A 13,128-nucleotide genomic window follows, 5' to 3' on the forward strand; every position below is an offset into this window, starting at 1 on the left:
ATTTGAAAAGGTGTTTAAAAAGATGTCGGGGCGTTTGAAAAGATGTTTAAGCGTTGAGCATTTGAACACTTGAGAGCGGTTGATACTTGAGAAAAGGGGAGTTCGATTTTATTACTTGAGAGAAGGTCCTTCACCAAGCCTGTTGACGCCGAAAATTCACCGAAAAAAGCCCCCATTTATACCCCATTTATGCCCTTTTATGCCCCTGTTATACCCTCTCCTATACCCTCGTTTATACCCCATATCCCCGTTTAGACCTCTTACCCTCTTATCCATATATCTTTATCTAGGGTGTGGCAGATCAAGATAGACGGGGCCAGAAGTATACTTGTATGATAGGTGGAGGGGGGTACTTCAAGGAAGTCATACGTCTGTCTATGGTGATGTAGATCTTCAGTGATTTCCTTGAGAACTGTTGATTTGGTCTGGGGAAGGAGGGAGGGAGGGCTGGTGCGGGCAGTAGCACTTGAATTGTCAATTGAACCGGAAATACTTGCACGTTTTTTCGGAAGAGTTGTGAATTATTATATTTGCCCGACGCTGATCAGCGCATTCAAGTGTTTATTGCGATCAGCACCGGGTGGTAACTGTGAGTGGTGACTCTAGCGATCATCCTACTCCTTAGGGAGTTCACACGGTTGGAGGAGTAGAATAGGACAAAATCAAGCAAGACAAGCAAAGGTTTTGAATCCTTTTGTGCATTCTGCAGACGAATAATTGTCAATTGTCCATCTTCAGACCCAAGTTATCTTTCTGGAGTTGATATTCAGTCTCTCTCCGAGTGGTACAGGGCATCAGGTTGGGTCGTCAAAACAGCGGAAATTGAGAGGAATGAAGATATTAGTTCCATCGTGAGATCTATGGAGGCTTGATATATCAATATTTATGATTCAATCAGTTCTCAAACTTGCCAAATGACCACATTAGGGAACACTAGATCACCATGACTTTCGCCCGAGTAAAACTGTACTGTCCTCCAAACATCTCCAGGAGGCAAGAAAAAAGACCGGTGAGAAGCCATGGAGTTCATAAAAGCCCCTATAATGGATAAAAGTATCGGAAAATTGTGTTTGCTTTACTCAATCTGGCTCTGTTGCTCTGATATTGGTCAAAAGAATGGGTATAGAAATGCGAGTACCAACTAGGGACGTTTACAAAGAACAGGTTTCGAAAAAGCGAGTTCGGTCATAATCAAAACAAGTTGGACTTTAGACAGGAAGATGACGAGGTTTTTGAATTATCATTACCACAATAGGGGCCTTGAATGATCCTTTTCCTACTAATATCAATCCCCAGACCTCCAAAGGCCCACAGGAGGAGATATTGGTGAGAAATGGGTAGTAAAAATTATATCACTTCATTCACAATTGTCTGTAGATTCTACTCAGTATGACATTGTTTTTGATTAATGTTCTATTCTTTTTTTTTTTGCGACAGTTTCTGATTTTATGTTCCATTCTATTTTTTTCTCAACATGTTCAAACACGAGCAGCGGCGAACGAGAGTAGACCGTCATTTCCTGACTTCAAGGACATTCCGAATGGGGTAAAAAGAATCGAAATACCCTGCTGGAAAAACAACAAAGCTCTAGCTATAAAACAAACCATTTTATGAAAGGATATGTTTTCTAATTAAAGTGAAGTAAAATCGGTTTGTTTTGTTGACCAAATGGTTGAAACTCTCAGACTTACCAACTTCATCAATAGTGGTCGTGAGACGTTTATTTTTGTTTCATCGAAATCCCCGTGGTCGTCTGAGTACATTTACGTCATTAATTTTGTCGCACAGCGACTTCATGTCCTTCAATGTGTGGGTTCGTGGCTAGACACCAAAAGCAACACTCAATAAACCTATTATCTTGACATGGCTGGACCCGCTCTTCCACAAAATTTCTGTAAGTGCCATTTGTCTTTCAATTGACCCCCATTGAACATCTCCAACGTTGACCATTCAACAGAGACACATCTGACGACCGTCACGGCACGAATCGCCCATACGAATCGTACTGCTAAAGACGGCGCATCTACTCCGGACAGCCCAGGGCCATCCGTATCTGACAGAAATAGTATTAACAAAATAAAGAAAATAAGTGGTTCTAGGGATGTAATGCACGGATAGCAACGTCGCACCACCAACGGCCTGTCCAACGGCCGGTCCAACGGCTCGTACAGCGAATGGCGTGTGCGACAAAACTGTAGACGCATGTCTCTTTTCTTGAAAGAAAGACAGAACGCCATTGTCTTGAACAACGGCTCGACAAGACTCGTTACATCTCAAACCGCCCGCTGAACATCTCCTCATCGCCCATATCCTCGTCCTCGTTATCACTCTCCATCATATCCTCATCTACAGTCTCCACGGGTCGAGAGGTGGGCCGGTGCTTGAAATGCTCATCCATGGACGACTCGCCAACAAAGGTGAAGCCCACGAAATTGTCCTGGATTCGTGGCGACAGTGGGGTGCCCACCTTCATCGACTTGAACAACGAGGTCGACGCCTCGGTGAACTCGGGGTCAAAGTTGGAAGTGTCAGTCTCCGACGCCACGTGTGGCTTGAACGGAGGAGGGATCTTCTTCTGGATGAGCTGGTCCCAGTCGATATCGTGGAAAAAGGGATGGCGCCGCAGCTCTCGAGCGTCATCCTGGGCTCCCAGCCGGTTTTCGGGGTTTCTGTTGAGCAGACCCTTGACGAACGATCGGCCCTCGGCAGACAAAGCATCCTTGGGGAACTTGACCTTGCCAAAAGCAATGTTCTTGTACATCTGCTGGGTGTCATCGGCGTGGAATGGCGACCAGCCGCAGCACATTTCGAAAATGAGCACGCCCAGCGACCAAAAGTCGACCATCTTGGTGTATCCGGACTCGTCCAGCAGCACCTCGGGGGCAAGGTACTCGGTGGTGCCGCAAAATGTGGACGTGGTGTCTCCCTGGGTCACATTGGCCTTGGACAGACCAAAGTCACACAGAGCAATGTGTCCGTTGGCGTCAAGCAGAATGTTTTCGGGCTTGAGGTCTCGGTACACAATGTTGTTGTCGTGCAGGTGTTCCAGCGCAATGACGAGCTCGGCGATGTAAAACTTGGCTCGCTGCTCGCTGAATCGGCCCTCTCGCTGCAGGTGCCAGAACAGTTCGCCTCCGCTCATGTAATCGGTAACAAAGTACAGGTCCGCCTCGGTCTGGAACGAAAACTTGAGGCCGACAATGAAGGGTGACTGGGTAGTAGAAGTTCGCACGAGAATGTCTCGCTCGCCAATTGTGTGAGCAATCTCCTTCTTCTGCACAACCACCTTCTTGGACAGCACCTTCATGGCGTAGATTCGGCGCGTGTCCTTCTTTCGCACCTGATAGACCTGGCCAAAGGTGCCCTTGCCAATGAGCCGCAGAATCTCAAAGTCCTCGGGGCCCATCTTCGTTCGCACCGTGTCTTCGTAGTACGCCTGCACTCGCACCTCGCCATTGACGTGCTCGCCCTCGACTCGGTTTTCCAGCGGGTACCACGCATCGAGCACCTTGCCGGGGCCCAGGATCGTCGAGATGCGCACGTGGCCCAGAAAGGCGTCGTTGTTGGCGCCGTCGTAGACGGAGATGACGAGCTCCGAGGCGTCACGGGCGGTCACGTCGAACACGGTCTCTTCCTTCCATGTGGGGTTGATGGATCCGACGGTGTGTCCCGACGCCATGATGGGCTTCTTGGGCATGATGTTGACGCCGGCGTTGGACGCCATAGGGGTGGTGTTGCCCATGGCCACGTCGTTAGGATCCGAGTCGCCGGTCTCGGTGATGAACTCGGAGGTGCCGAAGGTGCACACCACGTAGGGTCTGCAGTTGGGGGCGGCCTGCAGGTTTCGGGCGGCGACGATTTTCGCCACCAGTTTGGCCTTGGACGAGGTGGATTCTTCGAGCCCCACGTGCGGGGTTTTTTCCTGGATCTGGCCAAAGTTCATGGTGGTGGAGTTGAGCGACGACTTGCTGGAGGTTGGTTGGCTGACGGTTGGGGTGGTGGTGTTGGACGACAGCGACTTCTTTTTCAGATCGAGTTCCTGGAGACGGTCCCGGGATTGACGTTTGCCGTGGATGATCTCGCCGGAGACGTTGACGGTTTCGCTGGTGCACACGGCCTTGGGGACTTGTTGAAGGTGTGTGGTGGATGGAGATCGCAGGATCGGGGGCGCGGGCGACGGGGCGTTTGTGTTGGTGCTGGGGCCTGTGGTTGTGTTGGAGTAACTGCCCGGCGGGGGGGTTGGGGGAACCTGTTTGGTGTCGGTTGACGGTGGGGGCTGACCTTTTTGTGGAACGAAAACAGAGAGCGGGGGAACTCCACCATAGTGTGTTTGAGGCAGCTAGGGGAGACGGTCGTGGGGGAGCCTTCTGTGTCGTGTGTGGTGTCGAGCTATTACACTACTGTAGCTGGGTGTGATGAAGAACAAGCTGCGAGTTATCGCTAAGAAAACTTTCTTTATCGATAACGATTGGCGGTGGACGCTGCTTTGTGGGGGTTTGGCGGGTGATTTTTGGCAAATGGGACTGAAAATGGGGTCTTTGGACCCGACCAAAACGATGTTACCACCCCGATTCCCGTCAGAAGCTCTGCCCGTCGCCACAAACACCCCTCGGCCTCTCACTAACACATTCTAATTATGCATTCTATCTACAACCCTAGCCCATGACGTTGCTTCAATTACCAAGAAAAAGAATAGTGTGATTGGAGCGACGGCCTTCACGGCGACTGCGGCGGCGGGGGCGGCGGACGTGGCTGGCTAGGAATTCCGCAGATTGAGAATCTCCAAGGACCACGCATCTCTCACCTGCGCGGCTCTGGGTTCTGTGTGTCTACACACACGGCTGGGTGGCCCCTACCACGTCTACTTTCTGCTTATATCGCTCTCCAGATTTGGGCTTGCTTTCCGACGCAAAAAAATTAGCACGAGGCTGACAAGCCGCAGCCCGAAACCAGCACTAGCTGTGCGATGAGCGTTGGGTTTTGGGCGGGAAAAGGGCGATTTGGACGCGAGCCGCGCGGGCGGGTTTTCCCGACTTTTTCCACAATAAATGCGATTTTTGTCCGACGTTTGAGCCCCCCTCCAAACAACCGCCGCGGACTTGTTGTCGGACCCACATTCAACTTTTTTAATATATGCTTTGAGACGCGCATGTAAGTGAAAATGTGGGCGTATAGATGTGGAATACAAGTACGAGTATCAGCATGGCGAGTGGGAATCGACCGTCTCAGAGATTTATCGGTCCACTAGGAGTAATCTGAATCAAGAGAACGTGGTCATAAGTACAAGTAGAACTCGTGCAACTCGTAGAACTCCGTCATCATAAGCTGATTTTGCTTGTAGAATGGAGAGTAAATATAAGAATTTGGTTAATTTGAATTTAAAAATAAAATAAAGAAGATTTAAATCGGATAATTTGAATTTAAAAAATGATTTAAATCGAAATGAGGATAGAATAGAGTCTGATAAGACCATAAAGTATCCGATAAGGCAGCACCCTCTTTATTAGTTGTTTTTCTTTCCCATCGCGGTTTTTGTCGTTGCAAAAGAGTCATAAAACCCCCCTTCACTATCTCCAATGTACAATACACAATGTACAACCCCGGGTCAATCTCAAAGCCTGATTGATAATCCACACTTTTTTGCAACTCTATATACCACTGATTACCAATACAGTTGAACATGTGGGGATGTCCGGGATTCGACGTTGGTTCATGTGTCACGTGACCCTTTTGGTTGCCCCGAGTTTGTGCTGTTTTTCTCTCATTATCGTTTGTTTTTTCATCTTTACCAATCTTGTAACAAAACATCAACTACAATTTCAACTATGTACTTACTGGATTTTGTCTGTATCCGAGTATGTGAATAAATATGTTATAAAAATATAAAAAAAAGTAGAAAAAATTGAAAAGTTAGAAAAATAAAATAAAATAAAATAAAATAAAAAATAAAATAAAAGATTTCGGTGATTAGCCTGTATTCGCTTTGGCAGCCGGATCGAGAACCGTGATTAACTACACAATGGACCAGTTTTTTTGGACTCCCCCCCCACTTACATGGCGGCTGGTATTATATCGGCGGCTGGTATTGTAGCTGTCAGTACCAACTTGTAGATACCAGTCTCAGGTCCATTGCAGATCAAGACAAGTTGTATATATGGCGAAAACAACGTCCTCGAAGCCCAATTCGGTCTCTATATTACTATATTCCACTCCGTTCCTCTTTCTATCTACTCACACGAACAGTCTTTCCATGTTTTCAAATAATTCATTTAAAATTTCATTTATTTTCAATTTATCTTCAATTCATTTAATTTAATTTATTCTCTTTAAATCACCGCAAATAGTGGCAACATGCACAACCTTATGCACAAGCGAATCTCAAATCTCACCTTTCCACCCTACAACACACCGCACATTATGAGCTTTCTGACAAAGGCCCTAGGCGGTCTCAAACGACGTGAGTTTCTGAAACCCGGCCATGGCTGGCTGGTCGCCCTTCCCCTCAATTGATGTCCGCTAACCCCGCTATAGTGCGTCCCACTGAGACCACAGAACAGGTCCTGGTGAACTTCACCAAACCCAACTCTCTCGAAACGGTGCTGACCAAGTGCGATGAAGAGCTAGGCGGCTACTCGACCGTCAACCTTGCCCTGGAACGGCCCACGACGGGCAAACCCTACGGCCGCTTTTTCGGCAATCTGTCACTGGACCTGCCCAAAGACAACAAGATGGTGACACGATCCGGCTTTGCCATGTTCCGAACGTTGGACCAGCCCTCGTCCATGTTCAAGACCAATGCGTGGAACTGGGAGCAGTACCGCCATCTGGAGCTGCGGGTGCGAGGAGACCGTCGAAAGTACTTTGTCAACGTGCAAAGTGCCACCCCTCTGGCCTCGGATCTGTACCAGCACCGGCTCTTCATCCAAACTCCCGGAGAATGGGAAACGGTGGTGATCCCTATCGACGACTTCATTCTCACCAACAAGGGAGTGGTGCAGGAACAAATGGCCATGGATACCGCCAACGTGTACACTGTGGGAATCGGTCTCATTGACCGACAATACGGACCTTACAACCTTGACATTGAGTACATCAAGGCCGTAGCCCATCCTCCGCTGGAGTTCAAACCCAAGAAGGAGTACGAGGTGGAAAAGGAAACCATTCTGCTGACTCCTGGCCAGCCCATGGAGTTGGGCAAGGGCAAGGTCAAGGAGCTGGAGTGATTCGAAACGACTAATGATATAATGACAATGATTGATGTGAAGAGGTTGTCTAGAGCAACTAGTGGATAAGTAAAAGTGCAATACTTGTACGCCTAAACATCTAGCAAACAATGACCAGGATCAAGAACCCCTTCAACACCTTCATTCACGCTTCTCCTAGAGTACACCATTTCATCTACTGGATCATACCAACACCGTTTCATCGATATTAGACTGTTCCCTCACTGATTTGTTGACATACTCTTACTCTACCTCGACTATACCGCCCGCTCCATCCTACCGCTCCCCATCTATACCATCCCTGCGTCTGAATGCTACACGAGGCCGTTGGTGTAGGAGGTTAGACCATAACACCATAAACTCCCCGGTCTAGACTGATGTCCACTATAGTTTTGCTATGGTGTTTGTTTGTATGGTCGAGACCGAAAAGGGGTCAAGAGGATGGATGCTGTGGGTCCAGATCAATTGAATTGGGGGACACGAAAAGGACCAAATGTGGTAGATAGGGAGATGACCGTGTACTCGGACAGTATCTGTCTTTCCCCAAGATACCCCTTTTCACAAGCACAATGCAAGTTTCAAGCGCTATACGAGTTTCAAGCACTATACAAGTTTCAAGCAACCGGTCCGCTAGCGCAGTTATTGTATCATAGAATAACCCAAGAACCACTATAATGTGGGTAGGTCTAGCGACTTTGCGAAACAAATAAATGATAAATCATAGATGACAAATAACGGATAGCGATATGACAGATATACGACTGCTGATTTGCTCAAGGTTGATTTTGGGTGTACTTGTCTACACACATTTCACAAGTCAACTCCTCAACTGCAATGAAGTAGCGCAGGTCTCTCAGTTTTGATCCGAAACTCACCAACAGTTGACCGTTGCACTCTCCTTTCCTTCTGCTTCAATCCCATATCTATCAAATATAGGTTCTAGCGGGCAAACGGAGACTAGCTTGTTATGATAGACTGGAGGGGGTATATGTAACCGACGACGCAAGACACCGCGGCTATTAGCGAGTTTTCCTTTTGTTTTTTTTCAGCGTGGCATGTTACCTTGGGCTCATGGCGATCCGGTCACTAACTAGATGTTTCTTGAAGGCGTATGGTTAGTGGCGGCGGTTGTTCTGGTGAAACTGGAAGAGGAACTCGTTTGGCGTGAGACTGGGCTCGCAGTTTTGTCTCTATTCACGTTGGAAAGTTGGAAAAAGACGTAGTTGATGAATACTGGGGTTTCCCACAGTGGTTACTGAGTCAAGTATGACGGGGAGGTATGATGAAGCACAGTTGCGGAGACTACAACGTCCCTCACACTTTTCAATTGGTCCAGTCGACCTGTGACTCGTGCTCGAGGTAGACGAGAGGACCCATAATAGGAAGACCTACTCTGTCCCAGACTGACGTCGATCTCAACGCACCTTCCATGCAGTCCTCGCTAGACACAAGTCCTCAGGTGCAGGGTATCTGCCATACCATGAGCCACGAATCACGAGATGGAAGATTCATCAATGTGAATCCTGGAGTGAATAAAGATTTTAGCCAGCGACAACTCTCAGTTTTGCTCAGGTCAAGTGTCTAGGAAATGACCAGATATCGGACAGTTGGACCTGTATCCGTAGTAGAGCTGTACGATGGTGTTGCGCCGTGGTCCAACCGAGTTCTCCAACAGCCAACCGGGGCTCCAACAGCCCAATACTAGTTTGCAATGGTTTTGGGATTAGAAGTCTGAGCAGAGCTATGGACTCCTTCTCTGTCCAGCACATGTCAGCAAACTCCTGTGACGCTTCAGTCGACACCATCTGTCGCATCTGCCGCATTATTCGCAATTGTCGCATCGATATCGTCTCAATTCGTTTGGCCATCGTCGACAGGCCGAATGTCGGTGGCGTGAACGTCTGAGAGAAGAGCATGTCAGGCTGAAGTCGAACATGGCACTGACTCCGAGCCTAGTATCTGCCCACTGGGAGTCGTCCGGCACTAGTCCGTGTGATAGAGGAGAGAGAAACAGAGGAGAGAGAAAGAGGTAGAAAATTTTAGGTCTGTTATATACCACTCAATGACGATATAGAGAAACATCCTACAACTGTCTTTCAAAACTGGTCGGTCCTTGCGAAGTTGTAGTTCAATGGTTGAGCCCTGAAGATAGCGCCCGTGTGTACGTACTGTATGCTTGATTATTGAATATTCAGGATCATTTGATCGATTTCGTCTCTGTTTTTTAAATATATATTTTTTTTTTAAAAAAAATATTTTTTTATTTTTTAATAATATTATATTTTTTAAATATTTTTTATTTTTTATTAATATTATTTTTAAATCATTAATAATTAATTTTAATTTTTTTTTATTCGTACTACTTTATCTAATTTCTCTCAAGATACAAGTGCACTCTGAACGACCCACCACCCATATCAACTGCCATTCTCAATCGTCGTCTCCAGACCACAAACCCCTCTATCCCCCAAGCTCACGCAATCAAGCCACAGACGCCACAGACACCACAGACGCCACGCCAAAGAGGCGGTGCAGTTGGCAGAGGGACACTACTTGTAGCGGCGACCCATCGCCAGTTAATGAACTTTTCGGGACTCTCCAACGACGACAAGCTGGACATCCGGGCGGCCCAGCGCACGTTCCAGGGCGCGTACTACCGCACAGCCTTGGGCCAGCTGGGGTTTGCGCTGGTGGTGCTCAAGCTCTTCAACTACGACTTTCTGGCGGTGGGCAGCACCTTCACCGCCCAGGGGTGTCTGATTCTGCTAATAGGCCACTTACGTAGCCGCCGGGCAGACGAGATGATCCACTCGCACGACTTTGAGACCTCGGGCAACACCGTCATGATGCTGTTTGTGCTCAACCTCACCTGCTATGTGACCCTCGTTTACCATTTGTTGCGGGTGTGATGGAGGTGGATATTTATAATCAATGGATGCGTTACTTGTACAAGTACTTGTACAATTTGACGAGATTGGCTACTATGAGGTGCTGTGGGGGAACAGTGGAATTGTTGGTGGATAGCCGAATGGATGGAGGTAGAATGGGCGACCCCGATCACACGGCGCTTTGACATTGAGTCCGTGGACTAGCAGACACCTCCACGATTGAGACGGGTGTGCTGCCAGGAGCACTTGTACCGCCTTCTGCTCAGAGACAGTGTAACCTGGTCAGACAGATTTCAAAAGTGATGAGATACGGAACGAGCAGATCGAACAGTATCTACCGTATGGAACATGATTCATATCGACCTTAGTGGAGAGATTTAAAAGAACTGTACAGTCGAAGAGATGACTAGCTGGAGAAATGACTGTGTGTCAAGAGTGGATGAATCATAGCAGCCAGCCAGCCAATGTGGATTCCCTTTCAACTGGGATGTATCATACCGCTGTATGTTGTTGTGTTCATCCACACCCTGATGAACATCTCACACCTTGACAAGTACCCAAGCTGGACTTTGGTAGTGTCAGACCCTCACCCACTCATCCTCGGCGGGTCTGTTGGACACCAAACATGATGTCTAATTCACAGAGCGTCAGAATCAAAACTGTCGACATAATTGTGTACAAACTTAGTGGAATTGTTGACATAATTGTGGACAGAAATGCTTTGGAATGAACCAAGGTTCGCTCTTCATTTGAACCAAGCCGGCGCCAACTCCACTGTGCTAGCCTCTGCTGAGCGACAAGCCCTCCGAAACAGATAGCGCAAGCGAAAGTGTGACTATTCCGGCTGTGGCTGCAACAGAGCCGTCAGCGTCTCTATGTGGCCAACCCCTCGTCGCTATCCTCGGCATTCGAGTTGCGTATAAAGCAGGGTTCGTTTCCTCAGAAGAGAGCATCCAACATGAGCAGGACCGGCTGATCAAGGAGAGAACGCCGAGGTCCTGAGCTGTGGGAAAAAACAGCTGTCGATCATGGCAAGCTTGTTCACGGTGCCGTTTGAGAAGGTTGGCGGCGACTTTGCTGAATAACTGTAGTGGAGAGAGGTGTTCACGTGGAGACGACGGGATCCACCCATCAATAGAATCTCATCGGAAAGATCCTCATACAAGTTGGTGAGTAACCAAACCGACAAGAAAACTGTCTGAGGCTGTCTGAAAGCGATTGAAAGGATGAATCAATGGCACTGGTCACGGGGACGGAGTATCGTCCTTCACGTGACTTTTGGTATCCCCAACCATTCATCTTGTGCCATTTTTCTCATCCAATTTTGATTTCAAGGTCGAAATTTTCACCGTTCGGGATTTCTTTCAATTTCTCCATTTTTTCCATTTTTCCCATCTTTTTCCAATTATTTTTTTTCAAAATGATTTTCTTTTCATTTCAAATAATTTTTCGAAATAATACCAACATTTTCAAACCAACCTCTTCTCTCCTTCCCATTGTCCACCCTATCGCCCTGCTTTTCTCCTGCACTGACCATGGAACTTTACTGAACACTCCCTGTGTCAGGCGGCGTCAGCACAAGCCTTCAGATGAGATGCCTCATACGGACGAGCGAGTATCGCACGCGCTTGTGTCGGTCAGAGAGGTTTGGACTCCTAGACTAGTTCGGATGACACCTCGGAACAGCTCTGGAGGTGGACCGATTGCTGTGGCGATTGCTCCTGCTTGTGATGGGCAGTGGCTTTTTGTGTCATCAAAACGGTGGTGCTGACCTCCGGTTGGGGTTCTGCTACTTGTAGCAGTGTGGTCTTTCTTTGCCTCTTTGGTCTGGTCTGTCTCCTTGGTGGTCTGTCTTTCGGTCCGGTCTTGTGTGTCTGTGCCTGGAGTTCCGTTTTATCCGTGACCCATCTGGTTGGCGTTTCGGTGGGAATGTGATGGGCCGTTGTGTGGGGAAATGTATAAGTAGTTGTCAATCTTCCCGGTCAATTCAGTATTGTCAGTCGATCCACTACAGCTACGACATTGGTTCTCGCACACCACCCCGCTCCACCCTCTACACCCGCTCCACCCTCTACGCCCGCTCCACCCGCCCCACTTTTAAACTCAGATAGGACCGGGTGGTGCATGGAGGTTGTGTGAAATTTAAACACTTGCCATCCACCCTTTGTGTTGCTCAGCAATCGAGACAATTGACTCCTATCTACGCCACCAATGACCGCCGAAAAGCCCGAACTCGCCATCGAGGACCAGCCCAAGGAGCTGGAGCTCACCGATGGCCCCGCGCCCACCGCCACGTCCGACTCCAAGCCCGTGGAGGGCGACTTCAACCTCAAGGAGGGCGAAATCGTCGATCCTGTTGACAAGGTCGGCAGCGAGGACTTCAAGAAGGAGGGCAAGACCGACCAGGACGACAAGGCCGTCGATGGCAAGTTTGATCTCAAGGAAAACCAGATTGTCGACCCGGTAGACCAGGTGGGAAACGAGGACTTCAAAGAAGACGACAAGGCCGTTGATGGCAAGTTTGACCTCAAGGAGAGTGAAATCGTGGAGCCTGTCGACAAGGTGGGCAATGAGGACTTTGACAAGAAACGACCCGCCGCCGAAGAAGCCGCGTCGGCCCCTAAGAAGAAGAAGCTGGCCGGAAAGAAGAGCAAAAAGTACGACAGCGAGCCCGAGGATGACGAGGACGACGAGGACGAGCTGCCCGAAGAGGAGGAGGATCTGGAGGACGAATTGGACGTTTTGGAGGACGACGATGGCGAGGAGCTGTCTCTCGATGACATTCCTCCTCCTTCCTCGCGACGAAACAGAAAGCCCGTGGACTACGTGGCTGCCAACAAGGCGCTGGAGGAGGAGGAGCGAAAGTCCCGGGAGGCCAGTGGTCTGCCCGAGGATGTTGAGGAAGAGGAGGATTATGTCGAGGTCCAGGAGTAGGGTGGAGGTTCACAATGAGGAATTGAGCGCGACGCGACAAGTGGCGCCTTCTTGACTAAACCCATCCACTCCTGACCTGTTCT

At 48.6% G+C, this 13,128-nt stretch overlaps 10 protein-coding genes across 10 annotated transcripts; 8 read left to right on the forward strand and 2 right to left on the reverse strand.

Annotated features, from left to right (window-relative positions):
* Nucleotides 1-22: 22 nt before the first annotated feature.
* YALI1_D17731g (uncharacterized protein) lies at nt 23-310 on the forward strand (the record flags this gene model as incomplete). Its single annotated transcript, XM_068282704.1, has 2 exons — nt 23-32; nt 75-310. The coding sequence occupies 2 exons, from the start codon at nt 23-25 to the stop codon at nt 308-310; spliced, it is 246 nt and encodes an 81-aa protein (XP_068138805.1).
* A 1,956-nt stretch (nt 311-2,266) lies between these two features.
* On the reverse strand, nt 2,267-3,943 carry YALI1_D17770g (uncharacterized protein; the record flags this gene model as incomplete). Its single annotated transcript, XM_502826.2, has 1 exon — nt 2,267-3,943. One exon carries the CDS (start codon nt 3,941-3,943, stop codon nt 2,267-2,269), a length of 1,677 nt encoding a protein of 558 aa, XP_502826.2.
* A 2,474-nt stretch (nt 3,944-6,417) lies between these two features.
* YALI1_D17795g (uncharacterized protein) lies at nt 6,418-7,223 on the forward strand (the record flags this gene model as incomplete). Its single annotated transcript, XM_502827.3, has 2 exons — nt 6,418-6,457; nt 6,532-7,223. The coding sequence occupies 2 exons, from the start codon at nt 6,418-6,420 to the stop codon at nt 7,221-7,223; spliced, it is 732 nt and encodes a 243-aa protein (XP_502827.2).
* A 1,094-nt stretch (nt 7,224-8,317) lies between these two features.
* On the forward strand, nt 8,318-8,570 carry YALI1_D17814g (uncharacterized protein; the record flags this gene model as incomplete). Its single annotated transcript, XM_068282705.1, has 2 exons — nt 8,318-8,429; nt 8,473-8,570. 2 exons carry the CDS (start codon nt 8,318-8,320, stop codon nt 8,568-8,570), a joined length of 210 nt encoding a protein of 69 aa, XP_068138806.1.
* Nucleotides 8,571-9,802: 1,232 nt separating this feature from the next.
* Nucleotides 9,803-10,132, forward strand: YALI1_D17829g (uncharacterized protein; the record flags this gene model as incomplete). Its single annotated transcript, XM_502828.3, has 1 exon — nt 9,803-10,132. One exon carries the CDS (start codon nt 9,803-9,805, stop codon nt 10,130-10,132), a length of 330 nt encoding a protein of 109 aa, XP_502828.1.
* A 26-nt stretch (nt 10,133-10,158) lies between these two features.
* On the forward strand, nt 10,159-10,479 carry YALI1_D17832g (uncharacterized protein; the record flags this gene model as incomplete). Its single annotated transcript, XM_068282706.1, has 2 exons — nt 10,159-10,261; nt 10,304-10,479. 2 exons carry the CDS (start codon nt 10,159-10,161, stop codon nt 10,477-10,479), a joined length of 279 nt encoding a protein of 92 aa, XP_068138807.1.
* Nucleotides 10,480-10,529: 50 nt separating this feature from the next.
* Nucleotides 10,530-10,841, forward strand: YALI1_D17836g (uncharacterized protein; the record flags this gene model as incomplete). Its single annotated transcript, XM_068282707.1, has 2 exons — nt 10,530-10,623; nt 10,666-10,841. 2 exons carry the CDS (start codon nt 10,530-10,532, stop codon nt 10,839-10,841), a joined length of 270 nt encoding a protein of 89 aa, XP_068138808.1.
* A 49-nt stretch (nt 10,842-10,890) lies between these two features.
* On the reverse strand, nt 10,891-11,243 carry YALI1_D17842g (uncharacterized protein; the record flags this gene model as incomplete). The annotated part of the gene is made up of 2 exons (XM_068282708.1): nt 10,891-11,183; nt 11,228-11,243. The coding sequence occupies 2 exons, from the start codon at nt 11,241-11,243 to the stop codon at nt 10,891-10,893; spliced, it is 309 nt and encodes a 102-aa protein (XP_068138809.1).
* A 102-nt stretch (nt 11,244-11,345) lies between these two features.
* Nucleotides 11,346-12,222, forward strand: YALI1_D17844g (uncharacterized protein; the record flags this gene model as incomplete). The annotated part of the gene is made up of 2 exons (XM_068282709.1): nt 11,346-11,858; nt 11,911-12,222. 2 exons carry the CDS (start codon nt 11,346-11,348, stop codon nt 12,220-12,222), a joined length of 825 nt encoding a protein of 274 aa, XP_068138810.1.
* Nucleotides 12,223-12,322: 100 nt separating this feature from the next.
* On the forward strand, nt 12,323-13,045 carry YALI1_D17854g (uncharacterized protein; the record flags this gene model as incomplete). Its single annotated transcript, XM_502829.3, has 1 exon — nt 12,323-13,045. One exon carries the CDS (start codon nt 12,323-12,325, stop codon nt 13,043-13,045), a length of 723 nt encoding a protein of 240 aa, XP_502829.3.
* Nucleotides 13,046-13,128: the final 83 nt, after the last annotated feature.

The sequence above is a fragment of the Yarrowia lipolytica genome, chromosome 1D (genome assembly GCF_001761485.1).
Source record: "Yarrowia lipolytica chromosome 1D, complete sequence".
NCBI classification, from domain to species: Eukaryota; Fungi; Ascomycota; class Dipodascomycetes; order Dipodascales; genus Yarrowia; species Yarrowia lipolytica.